Raw genomic sequence first — 26,557 nt, forward strand, 5'->3', positions numbered from 1 at the left:
TTGTGGACTTTATGTAAACATCTTTTATATGAAATATCTTATTCAGGTCAGTACTAGATAAAAAAAACAACATGCATTTTGTATGATCCCTCTTATTTTGGTCAAATAATTAACATTTTTGCAGAATCTGCAAGGTGTATGTAACGTTTTGAGCTCAACTGTATCATTTTTCTCTGTAAGTTCCATTAAGCTATGTTACATTTTTAAACACTATTTTGTTTTAGACTAAATGACAATTTTCCAAAATGTAATTAATGCACGCTTTCTGATGCATATGACCATATCACCTATATCCCCCTAGAATGCAAATGTTTTACTTACCCGGTCCTCTTCCTGGCCCGAACGGCTCCTCATATCCTGAAACACAGGGAAAGATTTTTGTACATCATCAAAAAATAATTCAGGTGTTTCTGAAGCATTTCTTTGATCGGTATAAGAGGTTAGATCATATGATCTCATGCAAGCCTGCTCCATCTTTTCAGAGCAGCACGCTCACTTGGGGTATGTCAACCCTAACACGTGCATCCAATATAGGCTGCTTGAAGCGTCGCTCTGGAGCTTATTACTGCGGATCTCATTATAGTAACAGAGAACAGCGAAACAAACACAGATGGGAGTCTTTATTAGGACAGGCTTTGAGTGACATCATCTGTGATCGGAGGTCTGCGGTGGACGCTTGGGTAGAGTCATGTCCAAGCCTGTCTATTTTCAAACATTACGACTCAAATCAAACCTGTCTGGGAAGCATTTGGGACATTTATCTAGTTTATAAGAAGAATAAAGCAACTGGGGAAAGGCGTTCCACTCTGCAGCTGGGCGTATTAAAATGTGCTTGCGTGCAAATTAGTCAAGAAAGCCTTTAAATCAATCAACAGGCTATTCCGCATGTTTCATATAGTCCATGTCAGGTCAAAGACTACACTTCAAGCTGTGCACTGACCCTTTGTACCGTCTACAGTCTGTGTGTGTGGGAGATCCCACCAATGAGAGTTCTCCAAGTCAAATGCAGAGACGTTTGGCAGACTGTCTATACCTGCGAACACCACTGGCATTACACAATTTCATATGAGCAGCATATGAAATCTTGAGGTCATAACCTACAAATCAAAACTGAAACTCCATGCATTATTATACAAGTGTATAATAAGTATATACACTTCTGTTTCAAGCCCAGACTTTTGAATGGTAGGTGGAATGATGAAGATATAGATATATTAATGGAATGATACAGTTGAGGTCATAAGTTTACATACACCTTGCAGAATCTGCAAAATGTTAATTATTTTACTAAAATAAGAGGGATCACACAAAATGCATGTTATTTTATATTTATTACTGACCTGAATTAGATATTTCACATAGAAGACATTTACACGTAGTCCATAAGAGAAAATAATAGTTTAATTTATAAAAATGACCCTATTTAAATTTTACATACACTTGATTTTTAATACCATGTTGTTACCTAAACGACCAAGACCTTTGTTTTTTTTGTTTAATGATAGTTGTTAATGATAGTCCCTTGTTTGTCCTGAACAGTTAAACTGCCTGTTGTTCTTCAGAAAAATCCTTACGGTCCCACAAATTATTTGGTTTTTCATCATTTTTGTGTATTTGAACTCTTTCCAACAATGACTGTGTGAGTTTGAGATCCATCTTTTCACACTAAGGACAACTGAGGGACTCATATGCAACTATTACAGAAGGTTCAAACACTCACTGACGCTTCAGAAGGAAAAAAGATGCATTAAGAGCCAGGGGTGTACATGAACACTCTTATTTTGCTAAAATAATGAACATTTTGCAGATTCTGCAAGGTGTATGTAAACTTTTGACCTCAAACTGTATGAACCAAAATCATGATTGAACAAGCATTTTGACTGAAGATTTTTCATACTTTTCCCCTGCTGAGGCGGGAAAGGATGCGCTTTGCCCCGCTCTGGTGAGTAGCTGCGGCTGCTTATGCTGGACCCCGACCGACTGTGAGGGGAAGGCGGGACATCCCGCCGAGCTGGAGAGCGTTCACGTACTGGAGGAAACGGCGCCTTTCTTCTCAAGTTGTCCCGCTCCTCCCTGTGAGAGAAATGAGAACAGATACACAGTTTTTTCAGTATCTCTTCCCTAGTAGAATAACATGAGGCATATTACATTTAACGTGTCTGAATACAAACCCCCCTATCCAGGTTCATTATGGCCTGCATGAGGGTGTCGTCTCCTGCATCAGGGGCCATTGTAGGCAGAGATCTGGGTGGAGGGTAAGAACCCTGGACTCGTGCATTTGGTGGAGGACCTGCACGATTGCTCGGTCTGAGATGGGGAAAGAAATAAGACAAATATTTGCATTTACATTATGGATTAGATATATTAAAGGGATAGTTCACCCAAAAATTAAAACACTCATTTATTATTCACCCTCATGTCGTTCCAAACCCGTAAGACCTTCACTGATCTTCATAACACAAATTAAGTTATTTTTGATTAAATCAAAAAGCTTTCTGATCCTGCATTTACAGCAAAGCAACTACCATGATCAAGGCTCAGAAAGGAAGTAAGGACATTGTTAAAATATCCATGTGACATCAGTGCTTCAACCACAATGTTATGAAGCTACGAAAATACTTTTTGCATGCAAAGAAAACAAAATAATGACTTTATTCAACAAATTATTCTCTTCCATCTCAGTCTCCTTATAACCTTTCTGGGTAGTTGTGTTGCTGTCTATGCAGGGTCAGAAAGCTCACAGATTTCATCAAAAATATCTTCATTTTTGCTCCAAAGATGAGCGAAGGTCTTACGGGTTTGGTACGACATGAGGGTGAGTAATTAATAACAAACTTTTCATTTTTGGGTGAACTATCCCTTTAAGCATTACAATTTTTTCCTCATTGAACATTTTTTTTTTCAACATACTAAACCAAAACAAAAAATTAAGATAAAAAATAAAACATTTTTAATTAAAATCAAAATTGAGCAACCACAGGAATAAGTTACATTTTAAATATATTAAAAGAGAAAATAATTATTTTAAAAAGCAATAATATTTCACAATACTACTATTATTAAATATTTAAAACACATACTAATCCAAAACAGACTAAATTATGCAAAAAAATAAGCTAAATTAACAAACACAAAAGCAAAAATCACAGCAAAAAAGGGGGAAAAAAGGTAAAAAAAAAAACAAAAAAAAACATGTGGTTTAAGTAGTTGTCCACTGCCCTCCGACAGGTTAAGAAGAGGGTTAAAGGGGGGACAATCCGTTAATCTCAGACGCTTGTTTATATGATCCATGCCCTGTAAGGTCAGACGCTGAGTGTATTGAGACGAAGGGTCAAGGGAGAGGAGACAAGATGTTTCCACTGGCCTCAGGACTGGGATTCAAATGATACGCATCATATATGTGACCGTGGACCACAAAACCAGTAATAATGGTAATTTTTTTTTTTCAAATTGTATGGATGTATAGTTTGTTAGGACAGGACAATATTTGGCCAAGATTCTCTTAAACTAGTTTCCACACCGGGCTCTGCTTCATTTAAGACTTTACCTATTTGTGCAAGGCCCAAGCCAGCGGCTTCACATCCTGCTTGTAAAAAGCAACTCAATATAAACTGCACAAAGAGGAGGGCAAAATGAGGCTTGTAAAAAGTTGCAGCACTGCCTAACAGAGCAGCACCGCAGCTCTGCCGAGTCCGCCCGCAACCAAGACATTCATTAACACACATCTGTTCTAGCGGCAGTAAAACCCCCTTCAGTTTACTCTGCTCCCCCTCGACTCGGTTTCCCTGCCAGGGCCCTCCGGTCGCGCAGGCCGATTACGTGCCACTTATACAGCCTGCCGCACAGGCGAGAGGGAGGACGTAAAAGAATCACAGGCACCTGGTTCGAGTGACCCTGGCCTGAACCCCAGCCAGGTTCCCCTCTTACAAACACACACGACAAAGTGTCCGCACACAGTGACCTCGCAAAACTTTAATGACCCTCACAACTGTTTGAAGTGCAGGTGACCCTGTCTGCCCTGGACTAACAGAGCAAATTGACAACCTGATTATTCAAATGTCTGTCTTTACTGCCAATATGAAGCCAGGATATTTTTCCAAAACAATTTCATTTAAAAGCTTTTAATGCTTCTTAGCAGGGGTCTACCAACACAAAGTTCATTTGGCTGCACTCCATTCCTGCTGTGAACTGTTGCAATTAATTGCCAGAGAGGCAGATTAAGAGATACGGAAAAACACTGGGAAGCTCGCTGTGCTCATCCAGTTGGCAGAGTGACTGTCTGTGGGTATTTCCATGGGAGTTGAACCACAAAAACCAAACAGAGAATGTAGGACAACTCAGAGTTTGATTTATGATCCTTATTAAGAAACTTCACTCGGTTTCTTGGTTTCCTTCTTCTCTTACTCAAAGTATAAAAACAAGGCATTATAGCTGGAGGGGATGCAGCTTTTTTTTTTAGAAGGAGCAATTCTGCCATCTGCTGGGGGAAAATGACATATGGTTCAATAGGCATGCCTACCACTGACTCAGTTTACACATTGCACTAAGATCCTGAACAGCTCAGCACTTAAAAAAAACAACAAAAAAAAAAAAACCCAAAGAAAAAAACAATTCCAAAAAAGGTTCTCTGACATGCATATGACCACTTTGCATCAGTAGCTTTTCCAAACTCTAACATGAATGCATGGCAAGAGAGAGTATTTCCACTATTCCCAAAAAAGAGAGCAAAGATGGCTTAAATTATTGGGAATACGGCAATAGACCAATTACATGTTTACAAACATTGCATATTTTGTCGGCAGAGCTTATAAATATACCTAAAAAGGTATATTTGAGTTAATATTTCAAAATAGGCTTTTTCTTACAATTCTGATATAATACAGTTAAGGTGAAAAATTTGCAGAATCTGCCAAATGAACAGCAATGTGCTTTGGTAAGGAAATAAGAACAAACTGAGCAGGAAATATGTAATTTAGTGCAGTTGTTGTGTTGTTACCTGACTGATGCACAGCTGTTTTATTGTTTAGAGTTGTTCGTGAGTCACTTGTTTGTCCTGAACAGTTAAACTGCCTGCTGTTCTTCAGAAAAACCCTTCAGGTCCCATAAACTGTTGTGTATTTGAACCCTTTCCAACAATGACTGTATGATTTTGAGATCGATCTTTTCACACTGGGGACAACTGAGGGACATTGCATTACATGCAACTATTACTAAGGTTCAAACGCTCACTGATGCTTCACAAGGAAAAATGACGCATTAAGAGCCAGGGGTGTAAACTTTTGAACAGAATGAAGATGTGTGCATTTTTCTTATTTTGCATAAATTTAGTACTGCCTTTCAGAAGCTACTTACATGTTTCCCAGAAGACAAAATGTGTTAAAGGGTTCAAATACACAAAAATGCAGAAAAACCAAAGAATTTGTGTGATCTGAAGGATTTTTCTGAAGAACAGCAGGCGGTTTAACTGGTCAAACAAGAGACTCATGAACAACTATCACTAAACAAAAAAAACACAGCTGTGGATCATTCAGGTAACAACAGTATCCAGAATCAAGAGTATGTAAACTTTTGAACAGGATCATTTTATAAATTCAACTAATATTTTCTCTTGTGGACTACATGTCAATGTCTTTTATGTGAAATATCTTATTCAGGTCAGTACTAAATAAAAAATTACACGCATTTTGTATGATCCCTCTTATTTTGGTAAAATAATTAACATTTTGCAGGTTCTGCAAGATGTATGTAAACTTTTGACCTCAAATGTATTGTCAATTCAGATGCAAAAAATCAACTCGTCATCCTTTCTTTTCCTCTCAGCCCAGGCTCATGAGTTTATAACCCACACTTCTGGCTTTTTTCCTCAGAATTGACAAACTCACTATTGGTGAGTTAAACCGAGTTACAAAGACTGAACTGGGAGACATAAACTTGCATTTGCAAGAAAAATAGTCAGAATTGTGAGATAAAATAGGTAAATGTTTGAGGTTTAAATAGTATTTCATACTATAACTGTAGGGCTAATACAATATATCCCCTGTGAACTGCACATGTGAATATTATGTAGACCTATTGTTCAAATTTAGGGCAATCACAGCATAGACTGTTTGTTTAAATGTCTCCGTTTAGTTTCAGATGTCGTCTTTGATGACAGTATTCTATAAAAATGATTTGATTCCGACATGCAAAGGCACAACAATAAATTTAGTCTCTTTTTCCAAGGATTTTACCAGTTTCCCTCCACATGTTACCAGTGTCTTTTGCCACCACAATGCACGCACAGCTGCAATTGATGTAACTGTGATGTCTACTCCAAATTGGTCTATAAAATTGTAGGGATTGACATTTTTTGGTTTGTGGCAAGCTGAACTTGTGAAATACCTAAAGTCCATCTGGCGTCCACCATGTGGCTCCTCTCTTGGCCCTCTGTAGTACGGGAAGTCTTCCTGCTGAAATAAGAAATGATATGACAAAGAAGTGAGATATACAATTGCAATTGTCAAATGTTTTCCAGATCTGACCTTTTTTTTTTTTACTTTTTTGAACTGAATGAAAACATTTCAAGAAGTTATCTCAGAAAAAAAAAATCTAATAAAGGTTTTTTAAAAATGTATAAAAGAAGAGAAAAATACATATAACAATACTAAATAAATAAATCAGTTGTATGCCTAGAATACAGCATACTGACAAAGAAAATAAAATAAAAATAAATTAAATAATTAAAAAAATAATAATACATGAATGTTAATAAATAAACACATGAATAAACAAACGTATAAATATATAAAAAAAAAATAATAAAAAAAAAATTAAGGTCCATATCCGATCACTAATACTCACCCTTCGACCGGGTGGCCCACCCCTGTGGTCATTTGGAAATGAGTGATGGCTGTCTCCATGAAAACCTCTCTGATCCTCTCCATGGTAATTGCGAGGGGCACCATTTGGGTAAAACCGAGGGCCATCGTATTCAAAACTACGGCCATAGTCCTCGTCTGGCCGTCCGAAGGGAGGTCTCCTTTCCCCTTGACCTTCTCTTGAAAATGGACCCTGAAATATCAAAAAAGCTCAAGCACAGCTTTCTGCCTCACAGCATAAACCAAATATCTGATTGTAGATTGTATAAATAAATAAACAGTGTTTACCACTCTTCCTGCTGGAAACCGTTCCTCATAAATATCCCTAATATTTCGATCTCTCCTAAAAGCCACTGCGATATAAAAACATGGACAGAGATGACATATTATTTAGACTTAAACCTCAGTAAACATATGACACAAAACAATAAATATTGCGTAACACTGACAAAAAAGTATTTAGTACCAATGGCAGTGATATAAATCAAGCATATTTTTTCTAAATGACTTACTTTTAGTTTCTGAATGGAAAACGGATGTCTTCAGTTGTATGATGGTAATCTATAAACAAATATGAGGTAGATGAATCAGAAATATGGATGTTCTAATACCTACAGCAGGCAGATTGTTATTTATGACCTATAACCATTAAATTATTGCTCATAAATGTATAGTTTTGCCCTGTTTACAAAAATGCCGTTCACAATAACTGAAGTAAAAGCAAGCCACATATAGCATTAAAGCATTTTATTGTACAGTAGAAAACGCTACTGTTTAATACTTCTGATGTCTAGAGGTCATTAATAATCACTATGCTCTTTTTCCACTACTTTATTTGCAATACATATTCTTAAGTTCCAGTTCTTATTATTAAAACACTGTAAGGACGCCAGTCTAGGCGTATAGTACCTCACGTAACAGAAATTATTAAATTTCTGCTGCGTTGACCTGTATGTCTGTGCTAAATTCACAGCCAACTAGGAATCAACTCTAATTTATGCTGATTCATGTTTTCACCCACATGTGTGCATCTCTAGCCATCAAACTCTTATTTACGATAAACTAATTGAAATCAGACGCTGTAATACCGTCTTTGACCAGTGCATGCATACTGAACACATGCGTAACCCCAAAATAAGCGTTTACATACCGTTCACATGCTTTGCTTGACATACCTCCTGTCAATGTAACATTTTTGTCTTTTGCAGTCAGTTAACGTTTGCTAAATAATAATATTTTTCAGACGAAACGTGGTGAAACGCTCAGCCCGTTGCTAAACAAATATCCACAGCTACAATCAAAAACACAATGTTTCCGGGTTCAGACGAAACGTTTTTCAAAATAAAACCACGCAATTTTACTAAAACAACTGTTAAATTTAATTTAAGGCTAGTATTCACTATATGTTTACTTTAATAGCGTTTCATGAGTATTTTTGATTTGTACAAAAAGCAATTAATTTTGTGAATTTGTTTTCCGGTAGAGAATGTTATGTTGTTTACAGCGGCGCCTCTTTATCTTCCGGGTCGCGGTGCGCTGATATTTTGAATCGGATTTACATGCTGGTTAAACCTACATTTTAGACATTGCAAAAACAATTGTCGTCATTATGAAAAACATGCTGTAAATCAATAAGGTTCTGGCAATTAAGTAAGTCTGAGCTGGTTTTTATATATATACGTTTATACGTAACGTTTTCTGTAAGCTCTTTCAGTATCATATTTTGCTTTGCTGGTTTTGATAAATGTTTCTTTTCAGATATCAAATATAAATATGAGTGGTGGTTTAGCGCCCAGCAAAAGCACTGTTTATGTATCTAACATCCCATTCTCCTTGACAAACAGCGATTTGCACAAGGTACCCTGTTATGTGTCAAAATGACATTTTTGAGCATTTTTATTAGTTTTATGTGGGGGAGTGGGGTATGTGTGTATATCATCTTTATCATAGGCTATAGAAATAGCCTATGTCATTATTCCATGTTAGACGTAAGCTTTGTAATGTCAAAGTTGAGCAATTTGCATTTTAAATAATTTATGAGCATAAATTAGTTCTACTAAATGTAATGTTTTCTTTTTTGCATATTATTACCCTGCTGAAAAAACAGCTAAAACGAGCCTAAGCTGGTTTAAGAAGGGTTTTGGCCACTTCCAGGCTGATCTTAGCTGGTCCCCTCTTAAACCAGCCTGCTGACCAGCTAAAACCAGCCAACCAGCCTAGGCTTGTTTTAGCTGTTTTTTCAGCAGGATATTAACAGTTAAATATGAAATACTTTTATAAAGTTCCCATATGATGCTGTAATTATTTTAAATATTGTCAAATTAATTATACGTCTACATCTTTTTGACTTTTTACCCTGAAGCATCTGACACGCTTCACACTATTGAAGGATTTTTTTAAGTAAATTTACAAATATTGTTAACTTAACACATATATTTCTTGCAATTTCCCCACAGTTGTGCACAAAATATGGCAAGGTAGTGAAGTAAGTGTCCTTTATTTTTTGGGCTGCAGTTGATCAATTCTTTTATACTTCTATAATTCTATCAAAGTGTAGCTTGATCATAGTCAAATGTAATTTTCTGAAGGGTGACGGTTGTCAAAGACAAGCAGACACGGATGAGTAAAGGAGTGGCGTTTGTGCTGTTTCTAGACAGAGAGTCTGCTCATAATTGCGCCCGATCGCTAAACAACAAACAGGTACGCTGGTTTAAAATAACATTAACAAAAAGTACACATGGAGCCAAAGTGTTTGATTGCTTTTGAACTCTTTCAGTTGTTTGGGAGAACGGTGAAGGCCAGCATCGCTATCGACAATGGGAGAGCTGCAGAATTCATCAGAAGGAGAAACTACACAGATAAATCCAAATGTTATGAATGTGGGGTAAGTTATTGTGATATTGCCAATACATATTTGAGGTCATGAGATGATGTCATGTTATTTGTCTCCACCAGGAAGGAGGACACTTGAGTTACGCTTGTCCTAAAAATTTACTTGGAGAGAGAGAACCTCCACCTAAAAAAGAAAAGAAAAAGAAGAAAAAGATGCAGCAGCCTGAGGAGCCGTAAGCAGTTCTTAATAGCTTTCATAATTTAAACTCTGTACTTAATGCATTTAAATAAATACATCATCCAAAAATGAACATCTGCTGAGAAGTTACTCACCTTTAGGCCCTACAAGATGTAGATGAGTTGTTTCTTCATCAGTTTAGCACTGCATCACTTGCTTACCAATGGATCAGTTGCAGTGAAGGGGTGCCGTCAGAATGAGAGTCCAAACAGCAGATGGACTGGAGTTGTATGGATTACTTGAGGATTATTGTGTTGCTTTTATCAGCTGTTTGGACTCTCGTTGTGACGGCACCCATTCACTGCAAAGGACGTACATGTGGGCAAGTGATGTAATGCTACATTTCTCATTCTGTTCTGATAAACAAACACACTCATCTACATCTTGAGAATGCCTGAGGATGCATTAGAGCAGATTTTCATTTTTGGCTGAACTGAATCATTTTTATGTAATTTCAAATAATACAAGTGAATAAATATGCTGTTTTGTTATTTTAGAGAACCAGAGGACAGTGAGGAAGAAGGAGAGGACCCAGCTTTGGACAGTTTAAGTCAGGCAATTGCTTTCCAGGTCAGTGAATATTTAATGCTCTACAGTTCAGTCATCATTCATTAATATTCCAAGTAAAAAAGGGGTTCAAAAAGAAATATACATTTTTGCCTGTCATCATCATCAGCAAGCACGCATTGAGGAGGAGGAGAAGAGAAGGAAGCAGGTCACAGAGGATATGTCTCAAGCATCTACATCAGAGGACACCCACAAACCCAGGATCAAAAAGAGCGCCTACTTCAGTGACGAGGAGGAGCTCAGTGACTGACTCATACTTTCATGTGTTTGGAACACATCGCCTCTTCTCTACCACTTTCACCTGATAAGGAGGTCACGTATTAATCTGAATTTATAATTTTGCAGAAAGTCATAAAAAACCTTTATCCAAGATGTTTGTTTGTCATTTTATGCTCCTCATTCAGATAATTACACTTTTAAATATTGGGTATATAGTAGTACCGTGACTCCTCCAGAAAAGTTCTGTAAATGTATTTTTTTTAATCTTGTAAATAAAGTTTAGTTTTGTGTATTTGACAATTACATTGTTATTGTTCCAGGAAGCTTGGAAAATAAACTGTTTTAAAATAACTTCCTCTCACCTTTGTCCTCAGCTCTCCTTTTTTCACCCACTGATAGTTTAGTTTTATTTGAAGTTTGACAAGACAGGATATTGCAGCACATAACCCAGAAATGTGTCAAACATACACATACTCCTATGCATAATCATTTACCTGGTATAAAAGATATAAAATATGATACAAGTCAAAGGAATGAAGGTTTAGTACCTCAAAAATTACAGTATATTTGAAAAAAAAAAAAAAACAAACAAATAAATTGCTTTATATCATTACAAAATGTATGTGTGAAATATATGCACATTTCTATGATACAAATAAAAATTAGGAAAATAAGATTCTGGCTCATCCCAAGTCAAAGATCTTGACTGTATCTAAAAGAAAGTTCACCCCAAAATGAAAATTCAGTCATAAATTACTCACGTTCATGTTGATCCAAAGCCGTAAGACCTTTGTTTATCTTCGGAACACAAATTAAGATATTTTTGATGAAATTTGAGAGCTTTCTGACCCTGCATAGACAGCAACGCCACGACCTTCAAGGCCCAGAAAGGTAGTAAGGATATCATTAAAATAGTTCATGTGACAAAGGTTTACACGTAATTTTATGAAGCTATGAGAATACTTTTAGTGTGCAAAGAAACAAAAAATAAGACTTTATTCAACAATTTCTTCTCTGTGTCAGCCTTGGACGCACGTTCACAAAAGTGACCCTATGCTGGGTGGGAAAGCTCTCGAATTTCATCAAAAATATATTTGTGTTCCAAAGATAAACAAAGGTTGGATTTGGATCGACATGAAGGTGAGTAATTAATGACTGAATTTTCATTTTGGAGTGAACTATCTCTTTAAAATCATACAACGACTGATCTATTGAATCTATAGTAAAACCTGCTTGTATTGATTACCATTTATAAAACCACAGTTTTACTACAAATACCATGGTTAAACTATGGTAAGAATACCAAAACCATTTGGTATTTTACCAAGTATAATAACCATGTTTGTTTTTGGTAGTAAAACCATGGTAAATTTAGTAAGGTTAACAACTGAGCTCGGTTATACAAGTTACTATAAGAATAAAAAATTATCAAGCAAATATTCTTCTGGAAATGTAAACATTTAGTCCCAAACTAGTCAGTCCCTATTGTGTAACAGAATAATTTACGCTGGAATTACGCTGCAGTTGTTGATTTGCTTTGTATTATTAGTTTATTTTATAAACAGTCTGTTTATTTTTGATGTTTGTTATAAATAGCAAACAAAACAAACACACAATGTTTTAAGATGCATATAGACCCCAAGTTTGGTAACATTACGGAAAATAAATAGAAAATAAAACAGCGTATATAAAAAAAAGTTTCACTGACCAGTTTCTGAAACAGAAACCAGCCACTATGCCACTATGTTGTGCCCAATTCGTGGAAAGTGCCCGGAACGAATGTCTTTAATTTAAGAGGGGCACTGTTAGTTACCTCAGTCGCACTCGCTCTGATGAAAACATGATGAAAACATACCTGTGGGAAAGATTTCCCCACTCAAAATTTGCTAAAGCTTCAAGTTGGTTCGGAAGTGACTTTTGTGCAAGCTGTGCTTTTATCGCTACACTTTTAAGATGATTTTTGATCTGCAAAATGTGTCTGAAATAGAAAATTCAGAGCTGTAAAAGCCGAATATTGGAGGACTAAGACTTGTATTTGTTGATGTGGATGGTAAATACAGTTTTGATTTAAAATTTTCGGCATTGTTGCCTTTATTATGATAGAACAGTGAAGGGGACAAGAAGCGAAGTGAGAGACAGAGGGGGGCGGGATCGGGAAACTTCTCGAGCTGGGATTCGAACTCGGGACGCCCGTAGCGCAAAAGCGTTGTATGTCGTTACTATAAGAATAAAAAAATGATCAAGCAAATATTCTTCTGGAAACGTAAACAATTAGTCCCAAACTAGTCAGTCTCTACTGTGTAATAGCTTTATTTACGCTGAAATTACGCTGCAGTTTTGTATTGTTAGTTTATTTTATAAACAGTCTGTTTATTTTTGATGTTTGTTATAAATAGCAAACAAAACAAACACACAAATCAATGTTTTAAGATGCATATAGACCCCAAGTTTGGTAACATTAAGGAAAATAAAACCGTGTGTATAAAAAATGTTTCACTGATCAGTTTCTGAAACAGAAACCAGCCACTATGTTGTGCCCAATTCGTGGAAAGTGCCCGGAACGAATGTCTTTAATTTAAGAGGGGCGCTGTTAGTTACCTCAGCCGCACTCGCTCTGCGTCCAGTTGATTTGGGGTGAAGCGGGAGCACGACTCTTTTATACAAACCCCACGACCCTACTTTTGAGAAAATAAACCGGCGCTGGATTGGCGGAGAGCGGTCACGTGAGCACCGCTGCGCTGGAGTTTCTACGACAGCTGGGAGCCGCTCGAGAGGACAGAGCGCGAGAGGCGGCGGTGCCTGCAACGCTTCGCACAAAGTTTCAGCAGCATGGGAGACAAGCGGAGTCCGACGAGGTAAAAACAAACAGAAAGAAACTCCCACAGCCGTGGCTTCAAGAAACTCGAAACCGTCTCATGGCTTCAAACAGACCATTAGGCAGCGCGCCTGAATGAGAAAGACGCAACAGAGTGGCCACCATGGCGGACTGGCTGTTTTATCAACCCTAAAGTGTCATTTCGTTAAAGAACGCGTCGCTTGCGCAGGCGTCCGGCTGACTTTGTGCATGGATAGGATCAGAAATGTGTGTCGGAGATTTCAAGAGTCCGAGATGTGATGTTCTCTCTGTTTGTTTTGCTTTTTGAAGGCCGAAACGGCAAGCGAAGCCCTCCTCCGACGACGGCTACTGGGACTGCAGCGTGTGTACATTCAAGAACAGCGCCGAAGCGTTCAAATGCATGATGTGCGATGTCAGGAAGGGCACGTCAACGCGGTGAGTGCCACACGATGTCTGTATGCCTACCTAGACAGCTTATTTGGACTTCATTCGACAGCCCAGAATGCTGTCTGTATAGCCAGCTCGTTAGATTTTGAGACAGCCATTGGTTTGGTGTGTATTAATAATTACACAGTTAATACAATGTTTATAACCTCGGGAGCAAATGTGAGCAGCCAGTGTCACATTACTAACACATCCATTACATCCTGATTAATGCAGGCTATTTGGGAAGTAATTGGGGTTTAGTTTCAGTTCATTTTGTAATTACAGTACATTAGCCAGGCATGACACAGCCAGTAAGTAAATCACTGTAATGACATACATTTTTTCTATTACCAGTCTAAAACGGTTTTACTAAACTGGCTTGTAAACTGTTCATTCAGTACATGATTTGCATTTTGTAATGTCTTTTCTCTGTTTTGATCTAAAATTAATGCACTGATACTACTAATAATAGCTACTCATGTGGTATATTGTAAGATAAATACTTGTACTTGGTATTGGTTTCATTATTTAATACTTTCAAGTATGATGAAGTGGTTTGTAAGACTCATTTGAAAACAGGTCAGTGATTTGAAGGAATTAGAAGACGCTGACAAATGTATTGTGTGTAATATCCAGGGCTGGATGATATGATTTAATGTTTTTATTATTATTATCATCTTTTATTTATTTAATCATTTTGCCCTCATAGTTATATGTGAATCTTACTCATGATTGTCACTGTTAACTTGAAACGTCCATGTAGCGCTGACTACATACACGGTAGTATGTTTTTAATGGGATTAAAAAACAAAATAACCAACATAGTAAAATTACATCATTGGAGTGGGTCTGAATTTCGATTATTTGTCGATTTTTCGTGCATCCCTAGAGTTATAGCAAAGTTCAAACAAAAGGATAAGCCGGAAAATTTAATGTTTCTAAAGATGTGGTGACGTTTATTGTTGTTTGGAAAAGTTTTTGCCGTCAAAATTGAGTCATATCAAGAGGATTCTCTTGTTGGTTAGGCAGTTGTTGACCGACAGAAAGCTACTTGGTTTGGAAGTAACTTCTGTGTGAGCTGTGTTTTTTCACTACACTTTTAAGACTATATATATATTTTTGTCCACAAAATTAGTCTGAAACACAGAGTAAAAAAATTTGAGTTGTTCATGCTGAATATTGGAGGATAAAGACTTGTATTTGTTGATGTGGATGGTAAATACCATGTGGTGGTTTTGTTTTTTGGGAACTGTTGCCTTTATTATGATAAGTCAGTGGAGAGGGGACAGGAAGTGAAGTGGGAGAGTTGTTGCTGAATTTTCGCAGATGAAATTTAATCATATGAATGTAAAGTTCGAAATTTCCTACCTGATTGCATGACGAAAACATATCTGTGGGAAAGATTTCCCCACTCAAAATTTGCTAAAGGTTCAAGTTGGTTCGGAAGTAACTTTTGTGTAAGCTGTGCTTTTATCGCTACACTTTTGAGATGATTTTTCAGAGTTTGAGAAAATTCGGAGCTGTAAAAGCCGAATATTAGAGGACTAAGACTTGTATTTGTTGATGTGGATGGTAAATACCGTTTGGGGATGGTAAATACAGTTTTGATTTAAATTTTTTGGCATTGTTGCCTTTATTATGATAGAACAGTGAAGGGGACAAGAAGCAAAGTGAGAGACAGAGGGGGGCGGGATCAGGAAAATTCTCGAGCCGGGATTCGAACTCGGGACGCCAGTAGCGCAATAGCATTGTATGTCGGCTCACTGTCCACGAGGCTATTGGCACTGATGGCTAAAAACCAGTTTGAAAACAAGTCAAAAAGAAAAGACACTGTATATATAATGTTACGTTTTTAAGGTAAGGTAAAATGAGAATTTTTCAAGGCTAATCTGGAAAATTGTTAAGGTAATGCTATTTCTAAAGATGTACTCATATTTATCGTTGTTTGCTGAATTTTCATGGTCGAAGTCTAGTCATACGAGTAAGAATTCAAAACTCATGGCGAAAACGTACCTGTGGGAACATTTTAGCGAGACGCGAAATACGTACCACATACGTACAGTTTCCAACAGAAATGAACACTTATTTTGTACAGAGTTATGATTACAGCTCAATATGTTGTACTTTCCGGACGTAACAAGCTTGCACGGCAGCTCAGCCAGCACAGAATTGGACTGCGGAATCCTTGGGTACGATTGGAAAAATATGAAAACCGTGGAAAACATGACTTACGATGAAAGAGCTGAAAGATGAGAGATCAAATGGCATGCTTGCGATTGCGTTTTTACGTCACATTCTCTTGTTCATACAACCAGGTAGATTTAGTTTGCACTAGTGCGTTTTTGTTTTAAAACGCAAAACTTTTGCTATGCCTATGCCTGTTGTTTATACTCCTCCAGCATTTTCAACCCCTTTTAGTTTGGGGTTGCGTTTCAGTGTAAACGGACCAAAACTTTTGAAAACGACTACGTATCCTTGCTGAATGTGTAAACATTAAAATCATGCTCATTATGAATGGTCATATGACATGCGTTTTCAGTTGTGTAGTATGGATGGAGATCGCTTCTAAAATGCATTGAAAACGCTAGTGTAGACAAGGATTGTTTTCATTTTAAAGTGAAAACACAATAAGTGTACACAGGGTCTCTCAGATGTACAAAACCAACGTCAGATAAAACGTACCATATGTACGTTCATCTGTTTCAGGGGCGAAAGATTTCCCCAGGATTTCGCAACGGGTTGAAGTTGACCATGCAAATTCGCTGTGTTGACTAACAAAAAGCTGCTTGGTTTGAAAGTGACTTGGGCGAAATTCAAATTAGGGAATAAACCTACTTAAGGTTTTTCAATTAATCGTAGAGAATGATGGGTTCCTACACAATACATGTTTTTTCGGAGCATCTACAGTCGGTATTAGCCGATACTCTGCTTGTATCAGTCCAAAAGCTCGCGTCTATCCCGCGGCAGCCACCCATGAGAGAGCGCTAATGACCTCATCAGAGAAGACATTTAATGGGCTCGTATTTTCTCACCTTCATCTCATCTGTCATAAAAATCCTGTTTTGGAACAGTCAGCGACTGAGTCGGCAGTCAGTTATTTCCCTTATGTCATTAAGATGAGATCAGGTCAGGAAGTAAAGCATTCCTCATCTGTGTTTCAGAACATAAACGCACACTAAAAGCAGATGAAGATGATAATGACGATGACAGACCTCAGCTCTCAACAACAGCGGCAGATAACGATCATCTTTCTTTAGGGAGACTGTTTATAAAGGCTTAATTATCTTTCAAGTTTCAGATCGCATTACCAGCGCTGAATTAAAGTATTATTACAGCGGTTATTTAAAGCCAGCAAACGATGGTTTTCACTGTAAAAGTGCGTGTGAGAGGGCGGCGGATTTTTATGTGGGGGTGGGGTGCTGTCACTCGTCCAGGCCACCACAGCAGCTGGCGTCCAGACGGCCTGAACTCATTTGCATTCAACGGCTTAATCAAGAATGCTGTCATCAGAAGAGGCATCATCACATCAGGATGCGCAGGACACACACACGGACACTCGTGCCCATAAATAAACCCATGATTGCACATCTGCCCTGCTATAATGCCTCTGAGACGGCCACAAATGATGGGTTTTAATGATGATGTCCTCTTGATTGTGTGATCCTCGCAGGTCGTTTGTTTCAAAGAAGGGAGAGCTTCTTGACACACAGCTTGTTCACTTTTTTCCAACACTTCTGCTTTCATGATGCATTTGGTGAGCGGTTGTATGCGTAAAAGCAAAGGATATACGTTGGTGTTGATTGCTGCTTTCTTCTTAGTCATCTTTCCAAGCAGCCGTCAGATCTGAATGACAGCCGTGTGTTGGTTTAGGTTGCGGTTGTGTGCAGCAGAGAGTAAATGAATGATTTATAAAGCTATGATTTAGCTAAGCTAAGGGTTAATTGAGAGCATATTTGTTGGGCATCTCATATTTTTAATTTGGGTTATTTTAGCTAGATGTTTTGGAAAAATGTATTTTTCCATACAATGAATGTCAGTTAGGGCCTATGTTGTTTTGGACCCCATTTACTTGCATTGTAAGGAAATGCAAGAAAGTCATACAGATTTGGAACAAGAGGAAAGTAAAAATAAAAGTCACAAGTTTTATTTCGGAGTAAATAATACCTTTAAATCATGCAACACTAGCTGCTAAGTGAATGTTTTTTTTAATGTTGCTTCGACTCTGGCTATATTTGCGCATTCAAGGAGTGATTTGTTTACCTAGTTGTTACCTTGCGCTGACAGACTGACATTTAATTGATGAAGCCGCAGAGCTTCTCGTTGAGCATTTCAGACCATTCCCCCGCTGACCCCCCGAACCTGTCGGCAAACCTCTAATTTCATGTGTACCGACACTTTTTGCCCCCTGGCGAAAGCATTCGCTCTGCAGGACAGAGTATTATACCGTTCAATTACCACAAATGGAGAGAATGTCCCCTCTAGACCGAGCAGTTTTTTCTGACTTGAGACCTCTCACGATGACGGATTGGAAAAATGAAGGCGGTATTATGTTTTGTTTCTCGTTGGAGCTCAATTTGACTTGACACTAATGTACGTTTGTGCTGTCACAACCAGTTTAAAGCTGTCGTTTATAAATTGTTGACATAACCTGTGCGCTCTATAGGGGTATCACTGAGAGAACTGGTCCCATCATCCTTCATGACTGTCAGTGACGGTGAGGCGATGACAAACGGAGGATTTCGATTGCAAATGATTACTGAGCAAAGCATAAATCTAAACGTCATATTCTGCAGTCGCAGTGATATTTTCTTTTTACTTAACGATGCGATAAAACGTGGTGGAGATGTGCAAAACCAAATAGTCAGTGGGTCTTAAGAAAGGCTTCGCTGAATAATTATGCTGGTTCTGTATTGACCTGACTCAATGCATCAATATATATATTTAGAGAATATATGACATAATTTTATTTATATATATCTCCCAATTAGATAATGGTATAAATATAATTGCAATATTATATATTAATAGAAAGTACATAATACATAATATTTACGCATTTCTGAAATGCATAAGAATTTGTAGCTATATATATATATATATATATATATATATAGGTGTGTGTGTGTGTAATTATTTATAGTTTTTTTTTCAAATGAGAAAATATTACAAACAAACTGCAATATTATATATTAATATAAAAAAAGTATATAATACATATAATAGTTACACATTTCTAAAATTCATAATTTGTAGATAGACTTGTGTATATATAAAAATTAGGCTTTCACATGCTTCTATAGTGTTATTTATTAGTCACTTGCTACAGTGTGGCATTGGAAAGAGTTGAGCAGCATGTGAAATCTTCCCTAATTGCGTGTGTGCAGAAACCCAGAGTGCTGCACTGCGAGTTCTCGTCTCGTTGCCCAAAAAGGCGAAACTAATGCAGTCTGAGGAAGCGTTCCCAGCATGCCTCTGCCAAATACACAAAAAGCCACATAAAACATTCACATTATTCAGTAATTACAAGAGCCTGTTGTCATTTATTAGAGAAATTTTGCGTACAGTTTGTGAAAGCATGCAAAGGCGCATGCCCGTACCGTCTCAAACGGGTTGACCTCATTTTGATTCAGACAGTTATGGGCCTTTGATGAAAGGAGAGAAAGCTGGATACCGAAGCGAGAGAGAAGCAATGTGGAACTGCAGTGTGGGATTTTGAAAAGCAGCTAAAGGAAATGCAAACGCTTGGAAAGAACAGCCGAAAACGGAGAGTGGAGAGGTGGGACGGTGGGAGGCAGAGGGCCATCTGTCAAACAGGGGGCTTGGCAGTGGAGCGAAGGAAGGAGCAGTATGGAGACTGCATGTTCACACAGTGTAGCGCATTAATCATGGTGTCCCCTCCCATCACTCAAGCCCATGAGTACACAAGCCTCCCCGGTACAGTCATTACGCCATTATACAAACACGCAGATATGAACACATCTGAGAGACGCTTGGCTCACAGGAGAGAACGCAGCCCTCGTGTCCTTCCGATTTAACACCGTAATGTGGGAAAATCCTTTTTGTTTATGCACTTCTGTAAAAGACGACATTTGGTAACTGTCTGATGTAATATCTGGTGTGGATGTGATTTTATGAAGAAATTCAGTACACTGGTTTTATTTTACAAGGAAATTACTATAATTAGGTAAGAGAGGCTAAGTTGTATTGTAGAGCCTTCGGTGACTTTTGGCTAAGAATATGCAATATATATTGGTACCACTAGGGCTGGACGATATGACCTAAAATCAAAATCTCGATTAATTAGTTTTACCTCAGTTACGATGAATGAACGTTTATGTGAATCTGACTCGTGATTGCTGTTGCATGTGATCTTCCTCTCAGCGATCTTGTCCTGTCACTCTATATGCGCAAGTATTCACTCTAGGTTCTTACCGGCCATTCTCACAGAACATCTTTGCATCTAAAAGACGGAGCGCTCTGGAATAGTTTTTAAAAAAGGCGCAATGTTGTCAAATACAACAGTTGCCAAGCCAACCAGCTACTGTACAAAAGAGTGCAGCGGTCACACACGTCTGGATAGCTCAGACTACACACGTGGTAGTTTTTTTTTTAATGGAAAAGGATTAACAGGATTTTAAAAAACAAAATAAATGACATGGGAATATCACGCCGGTACTTTTCTATACTTTTTGATTAATCGTCCAAACCTAGGTACCACATTTGTTATTGGTTGATATAGATTTTATTTTTATTTAAATATTACACATTTTTTAAATATTGGATATATATATTGCCAATATTAAATATTAAATAGTATAGTTTTTTCTATTTTTAAATTAAACACTAATTTAATAATCACTGTAATCTTTTACAAATCTCAAAATGAATATCCATTTTTCATACTGTACATTACAATGTTGTGTGCCTGGTTGATACATCCTAAAAATATAACTAGGATATTAAAAATTAAGTTAGTTTAGCTATGTCTCTCATTTCACTCCAATGCCTCTTTTAGTAATTTGAACTTATCATTTTATACATTTTATTTATTTATTTTTTTAATTTGATAGTATCCATGTAATAAGCGGGATGATATACAGTCAGCAAGTCCTTATTGCAAAATAAACCTAAAATTAACTGACTTTAAAATAAAATCATTGTGTACTGCTCTCCTCCATTTTCTGCTACAACCGGACATCAATAAGCTCTTCGCTTAAAAATCGCTTCAATTTTATTGAGTGTTTTAAGATTCATGGTGCACACAAAGCACAGATTATTTGAAGTGTAGTTGCAACACGTATGTGTGAGACGGCGAGTGACTAATGACTGAGTAATTTCACAAAATCTCTCTCTCCCCCATAAAAAAACATACAGAAGTAAGCAGGATCTGACGATTTACTCTGTCTGGCACGGAGGAAATGCATCACAAAGTGATCGATTGATTTACTCTCAATGGCGCATCTAACAGCGCTGAGTGTGAAGGGTGTTAAGAGTCCACAGCAAGCAGCCAGGTCTTGACATGCAGCAGTGAGCGAGGCAGGCAGACAGCTAACAACAACTAATAATGGCCGTTTTCACTTGCCTTGGGCTCGGGATCAATGCTAATGACCGGTTCTTGGCTGCCATGCTTTAAGGCTCTAGATGTCCTAATTTCACAATGTCTAACTTCATTAGCTATTCCCAAAAGCACCCAGGGGTTATGGATGAAAGCGTAAACATTGCACCAGTGCACAGATACTGAGAAGCTGTTTTTAAAATCGCTGTGTGTGTGTGTTGGCAAAGCAGACGGCAGCGATGCTGGCTTCGTACTGCTCTGTTGTGGACTGTTTTTGGTGTAACAGCTGTTGTTCTTGACATCAGAGCAACGGTCACAGTGCATCCCTGTCGTTCTAAACGCCATGCTACTGATGGGACTTCACCCTGAGTTCTGATCTGAGATCAGCATGGTTAGTTCATAGGCCTAGATATAATCTGTAATTGCTGCAGCTGTCAGGTTGTTAATTAGGGGTGAACAACTGATGTGTTAAATTACAACAGTAATACAGTATCCTACTAACAGACAATAGTAGGATAAGAATATAGCAGTTTTAGGTTCAATATCAGTCTGGTGGGTTTTAATGGATTTTTATTGCATTTTTTTAGTTTATTTATTTTTATTTATTTATGTGCAATTTAGTTTTTTTTTCCCATAGGGTTAGTAAATATTTATTTATTTATTTATAATTTAGTTTTTATTGTTAGTCTAGTTTTTAGGTCTGCTAAAGTCAATGTGTTAATTAGTATAATAGTTTTTGCAATCTAGTGGCATTTTATTTCTATTTATTATTATACCTTTTAAAATAAAATGGCCACAAATATTATTTAAATTTTGGAATTACTCATTTATTTTACTTTAGTTTAGTTTATGTTTTATTTATTAGTTAACTATTTTGTTTTTAATCCAAAGCCAATATTTTTACAGGTTTCGTATATTTAAATTTCATGTTTAGGCAGGGGTTTTGTAAGATTTTGTCTTCTGCTATGGAAAGGAAAACAGATGAGTGAAATTGTGGTTGTTTCTCAACTGTTGAGAAAACACATTCTTCTCAGATTACATTATGTAGGCAAGATTTCTCAACTGGCTTCAACACTTGTTTTAACTTGCTTTTTCCCACATAGTCCTTTTCATCAAGCTCTGGTGAGCTTGAATCATGTCATCCCGATTTAAAATATCTCGCTTTCTCGCCTCTCAGTCTTCCCTGTTTTTTTTCCCCCCACAGGAAACCTCGTCCTGTTTCCCAGCTGGTAGCCCAGCAAGTCACACAGCAGTTTGCCTCACCCACACAGCCCAAGAAAGAGAAAAAGGAAAAGACGGAGAAGGACAAAAACGAGAGAGAAACGACACTGAAAAAGAACAGCCACAAGAAAATGAGGTGAAGTGTTGCGATACGGTCCCTTGCGTTCATAAATTTACTGCGTAGTTCCTACTCCCTAAACAAATTAAGTGGCTGTCTTTTGCATTTTACATAGCAGGTAGCTCACTCTGGAAAATATCATGTATTGTTGCTCTATTTGAAAACTATGTGAATGTAATTTATATCTACCACAGTGCATTGAGAATGGTACACTTTTGTCTCCTTTTAGTGAGAAAGCTCTTACAAATATTTTGTAATACTGTACACTTACACTACACATGTATTCTAATGAGATCTCCACCAATGAGAAACAGAATCCGTTGCTTCAGTTAAGCACTGTAAACGCAATGGGATTTACGCTCTCAAATTTGTATACATTTATACAACTGTTACAAAATTTGGGGTCATTATCATTAATACTTAAATTCAGCAAGGATGCATTCAATTGACAAAAGTAAGCGTTAGGACATTTTTAGGCATGTGCGATATAGATACCATAATTGTTGTTTAAACAATATGCGATTTGACATTATCAAGTATATCGCAAAAACGAAACAAAAACAAGAGAGTGCACACACACACTGAGTTGTAGGTATATTTAGAGTTCATGGTTTCACTGCGAGATTTAGTCATAACACATTTAGAATTCCCCCAAAAGTCAAGATCAGAATGAATTTTATATGTCTTATATTCATCATGTGGTATAGTTAAGATCACAAATTTGTTTTTTCTCCAAATATCAGTACGATTGCAAATGTGGTATTAATTTGATGAATATCTCTAAACAAGAAGTTAATATTAAGTGAATTACATTTTAGACAACAGTTCCTGTTTTTGCTGTATTTGCTGTACTGTATCATTCAGCTATTTAAACAGATTGGTTGAATAAATGACTCAGTGACTCACTCAAGCAGTGATTTGCTGCTGTCTACTGGCCATTTTAGGTGTGCATTTAAAGTATATTTTTCCTTTTTTCCCCAAATTATTTCAAATATCATGATTCAACGTTTTTTTTTTTTTTAGGTGTAGTAATTTATTTATTTATTTATTTAAAATTTCATTTTTATTGCTGGTGTAGGGTTTTTTTGTTTGTTTGTTTTTGGTCAGTCTAATTTTTTAGGGCTGCCGAAGTCAGTGTGTTAATTAGTATAATAGCGAAACATGACAGTGTTTCCTTAATGAATCAATCAGCCGTTTAAACAAATCATTTGAATAAATGACTCAGTGACTCACTTAAGCCGTGATTTGCCGCCGTCTACTGGCCATTTTATGTTTATATTTAAAGTATATTTTATTTCAAACACACTATTCAACATTGTTATTAAAACATCAAAACATTAATTACGCAATTGTAACTGCAAATTCATGGCATTCATGTCCTGCATTAAGCAGTCTTTACGAATGCATCTAAATGCTACTTCAGATGCAGAATCTGTGACACCTCTGCAATTTAGAATTTTCAAATTTTAGAAATGAAGAATTTGAGATAAAAGATGATCCATACATTTAATTAGGTTAGAAAAAAATTGGCCTTTTAAAAGTAAAAATGCCCGTAAAAATGCCCGTAAAACTTGTCAAAGCACCAGCACAATAACACTCTCAGCAAAATATTGTCTAATTAACGTTAAATTGGCCTTTTAAAAGTAAAAATGCCCGTAAAACTTGTCAAAGCTCCAGCACATTAACACTCTCAGCAAAATATTGTCTAATTAACGTTATCAACGTAATTCCAGAAAGTATCGAGATTCCTTTGTTGTTCCTTTAAACTTTCTATTCATCAAAAAAAATCCTGAAAATATGCATCATAGCTTCCACAAAAATATTAAGCAGCACATATTTTTAGCATTTATATTAACAAATGTTTCTTGAGCACCAAATTAAAATAGAATGATTTCTGAAAGACTCTGAAGACATTATAAATATGTGGTATGTATATTATATATTCATTATGTCATTTAGACCTTTGTGAGAGATGTTGGGTACAAAGATCACTTCACATATACGATTATACATGTCAAAAGTCTTTAAGTTAATGTTTCAGATGTTTTGATTCATCTCTTAGATCATTAGTTTGGTTCATTGCCTCCCTAATTTTGAATGAATGAGAAAATACTTGCAAAACCAACCACTTTTATGCTCTGTTATACTAGCAATTCAAGTTGTTTTTATTTATATAACAAGCCATTTTACTTTATATAAAACAGATTGCTTCAAAGCAGCTTCACAGTAATAAACGGTTAAATTACAGTCCTAATGTTGCTAAAAGCATCAATTATGAAACAATTTAAATTTCAGCTATTAGAGCAGCTCTACAGAAGACAATGGTGTCATTATGCAGCTCAAGTGAAGTGAAGGCTAGCATGTCTGATCTGTTGTTTGCTCCCTATCCTGCAGGCCCAGGTTAAAAAATGTGGACCGGAGCAGCGCGCAGCATCTGGAAGTGACAGTGGGAGATCTGACGGTTATCATAACAGACTTTAAGGAGAAAACTAAGCCCTCCTCCAGTTCGACCTCCAGCGCAGCATCTGGAGACCACCACAGCCAGAGCGGATCCAATTCAGACAACACAGAGAAGGGGATCTCCAGATCCTCGTCTCCGCGAGGGGAGGGTTCCTCACTCAACGGGGAATCTCACTAGAAACCCGTGGATTATGAACGTTACTTCCAGTCTCCTGCACCTAATATATCCATTTTAAAACGAACAGCCACAGGAGCGCGCTTACGTATGCCAAGACTTACCGAGACGCAGACTTAACCCAGCAATATAAGCCATCTCTCACTACTACCACAGATCTGAAACATAGGATTTCACCATAATACACTTGTCCTGATTTGTTACAATGCCCAGTAGGTCAGCTTGAGATAAACTGTAGACTTTGTAAGAAATTTTGATGATTGAATTTTGACATTTTGACAATTTAATTTCTATAGCACGTGGTAGTATTACAAATCAGATAAGTGTTGTCTGTTTGGATTTGGACATTGACACCCATTCTCATTTTCTTCATAAACATTTTTTAAAACCACAATCTGTAATTTTTTTGCAACCGCACCCAGTGTGTCTCGGGAATTAGCCCTGGGGCTTAAAAACATTCAACTGGAACATTGTGAACGTATTTGCTTCTACATTAATGACTTGTCAGTTGCAAAATGTTACTTTAATATTCTTAAAATGCATTACAAGATGCGCGTTAAGCCGTCTGTGAATAACTGTGACCCAAACAGGACTTCCTTTCTCAATAGTTTGTTGCACCTGCTGGTACTTTTTGTACGGTTTCATGAGAAAAATCTTTAAAACGCAGAAATTAATTGTTTGATTTGTTCTTGTTCATGGCGTTTTGTCATAGATTGCATCATTAGTTGTTCTACCAGCGCTGTTTTGTGTTAGATTGTCTTGATATAATTCTGTTAATTCCACGGGAAACCTAACATTTATGACTAAAGACGACAAATGTATTTGTAAGATGTTGAATTCATCCCTTCCTTTATGATGATCGGTGGTATATAAATATATTGCAGTATAGGAAATATCTCTTAATAAAATTTAAGATTTAGACTCCCGTCGTCAACTACATCTTATTTTCAGGGCAAACGAAGACCGTAAGGGAGTGATTATCGAATTTGGGTTTGTGTGGTGAAATGTCTTTTCAGTTCTCTGTGAAATGCACATGACATGCATAAGGATGAT

The 26,557-nt window shown here is 37.1% G+C and overlaps 3 protein-coding genes across 6 annotated transcripts in view; 2 read left to right on the forward strand and 1 right to left on the reverse strand.

Moving 5' to 3' along the window:
- pphln1 (periphilin 1) overlaps window positions 1-26,557 on the reverse strand; it is a 42,933-nt gene that overhangs the window by 14,171 nt on the left and 2,205 nt on the right. The window contains exons 1-8 of one of the 4 annotated variants that reach the window (XM_051108520.1): window positions 8,033-8,245; window positions 7,370-7,418; window positions 7,146-7,210; window positions 6,841-7,050; window positions 6,382-6,449; window positions 2,171-2,307; window positions 1,898-2,071; window positions 322-357 (exon numbers count right to left, since the gene is read on the reverse strand). In XM_051108520.1, the coding sequence (XP_050964477.1) occupies window positions 322-357; window positions 1,898-2,071; window positions 2,171-2,307; window positions 6,382-6,449; window positions 6,841-7,050; window positions 7,146-7,210; window position 7,370 (691 nt within the window). In that variant the 5' untranslated portion in view covers window positions 7,371-7,418; window positions 8,033-8,245. Of the gene's footprint in view, window positions 1-321; window positions 358-1,897; window positions 2,072-2,170; window positions 2,308-6,381; window positions 6,450-6,840; window positions 7,051-7,145; window positions 7,211-7,369; window positions 7,419-8,007; window positions 8,246-26,557 lie in introns of those variants that run through there. The other 3 variants (XM_051108519.1, XM_051108518.1, XM_051108516.1) reach the window with 3 other exon arrangements.
- zcrb1 (zinc finger CCHC-type and RNA binding motif 1) lies at window positions 8,370-11,065 on the forward strand. The gene is made up of 8 exons (XM_051108521.1): window positions 8,370-8,507; window positions 8,616-8,714; window positions 9,314-9,342; window positions 9,446-9,557; window positions 9,634-9,741; window positions 9,813-9,922; window positions 10,425-10,497; window positions 10,604-11,065. The coding sequence occupies exons 2-8, from the start codon at window positions 8,631-8,633 to the stop codon at window positions 10,742-10,744; spliced, it is 657 nt and encodes a 218-aa protein (XP_050964478.1). The 5' UTR covers window positions 8,370-8,507; window positions 8,616-8,630; the 3' UTR covers window positions 10,745-11,065.
- Window positions 13,376-26,425, forward strand: yaf2 (YY1 associated factor 2). Its single transcript, XM_051108522.1, has 4 exons — window positions 13,376-13,568; window positions 13,859-13,984; window positions 22,735-22,887; window positions 25,264-26,425. Exons 1-4 carry the CDS (start codon window positions 13,543-13,545, stop codon window positions 25,505-25,507), a joined length of 549 nt encoding a protein of 182 aa, XP_050964479.1. The 5' UTR covers window positions 13,376-13,542; the 3' UTR covers window positions 25,508-26,425.

This window comes from Labeo rohita, chromosome 4 (assembly GCF_022985175.1).
Source record: "Labeo rohita strain BAU-BD-2019 chromosome 4, IGBB_LRoh.1.0, whole genome shotgun sequence".
Classification (NCBI taxonomy): Eukaryota; Metazoa; Chordata; class Actinopteri; order Cypriniformes; family Cyprinidae; genus Labeo; species Labeo rohita.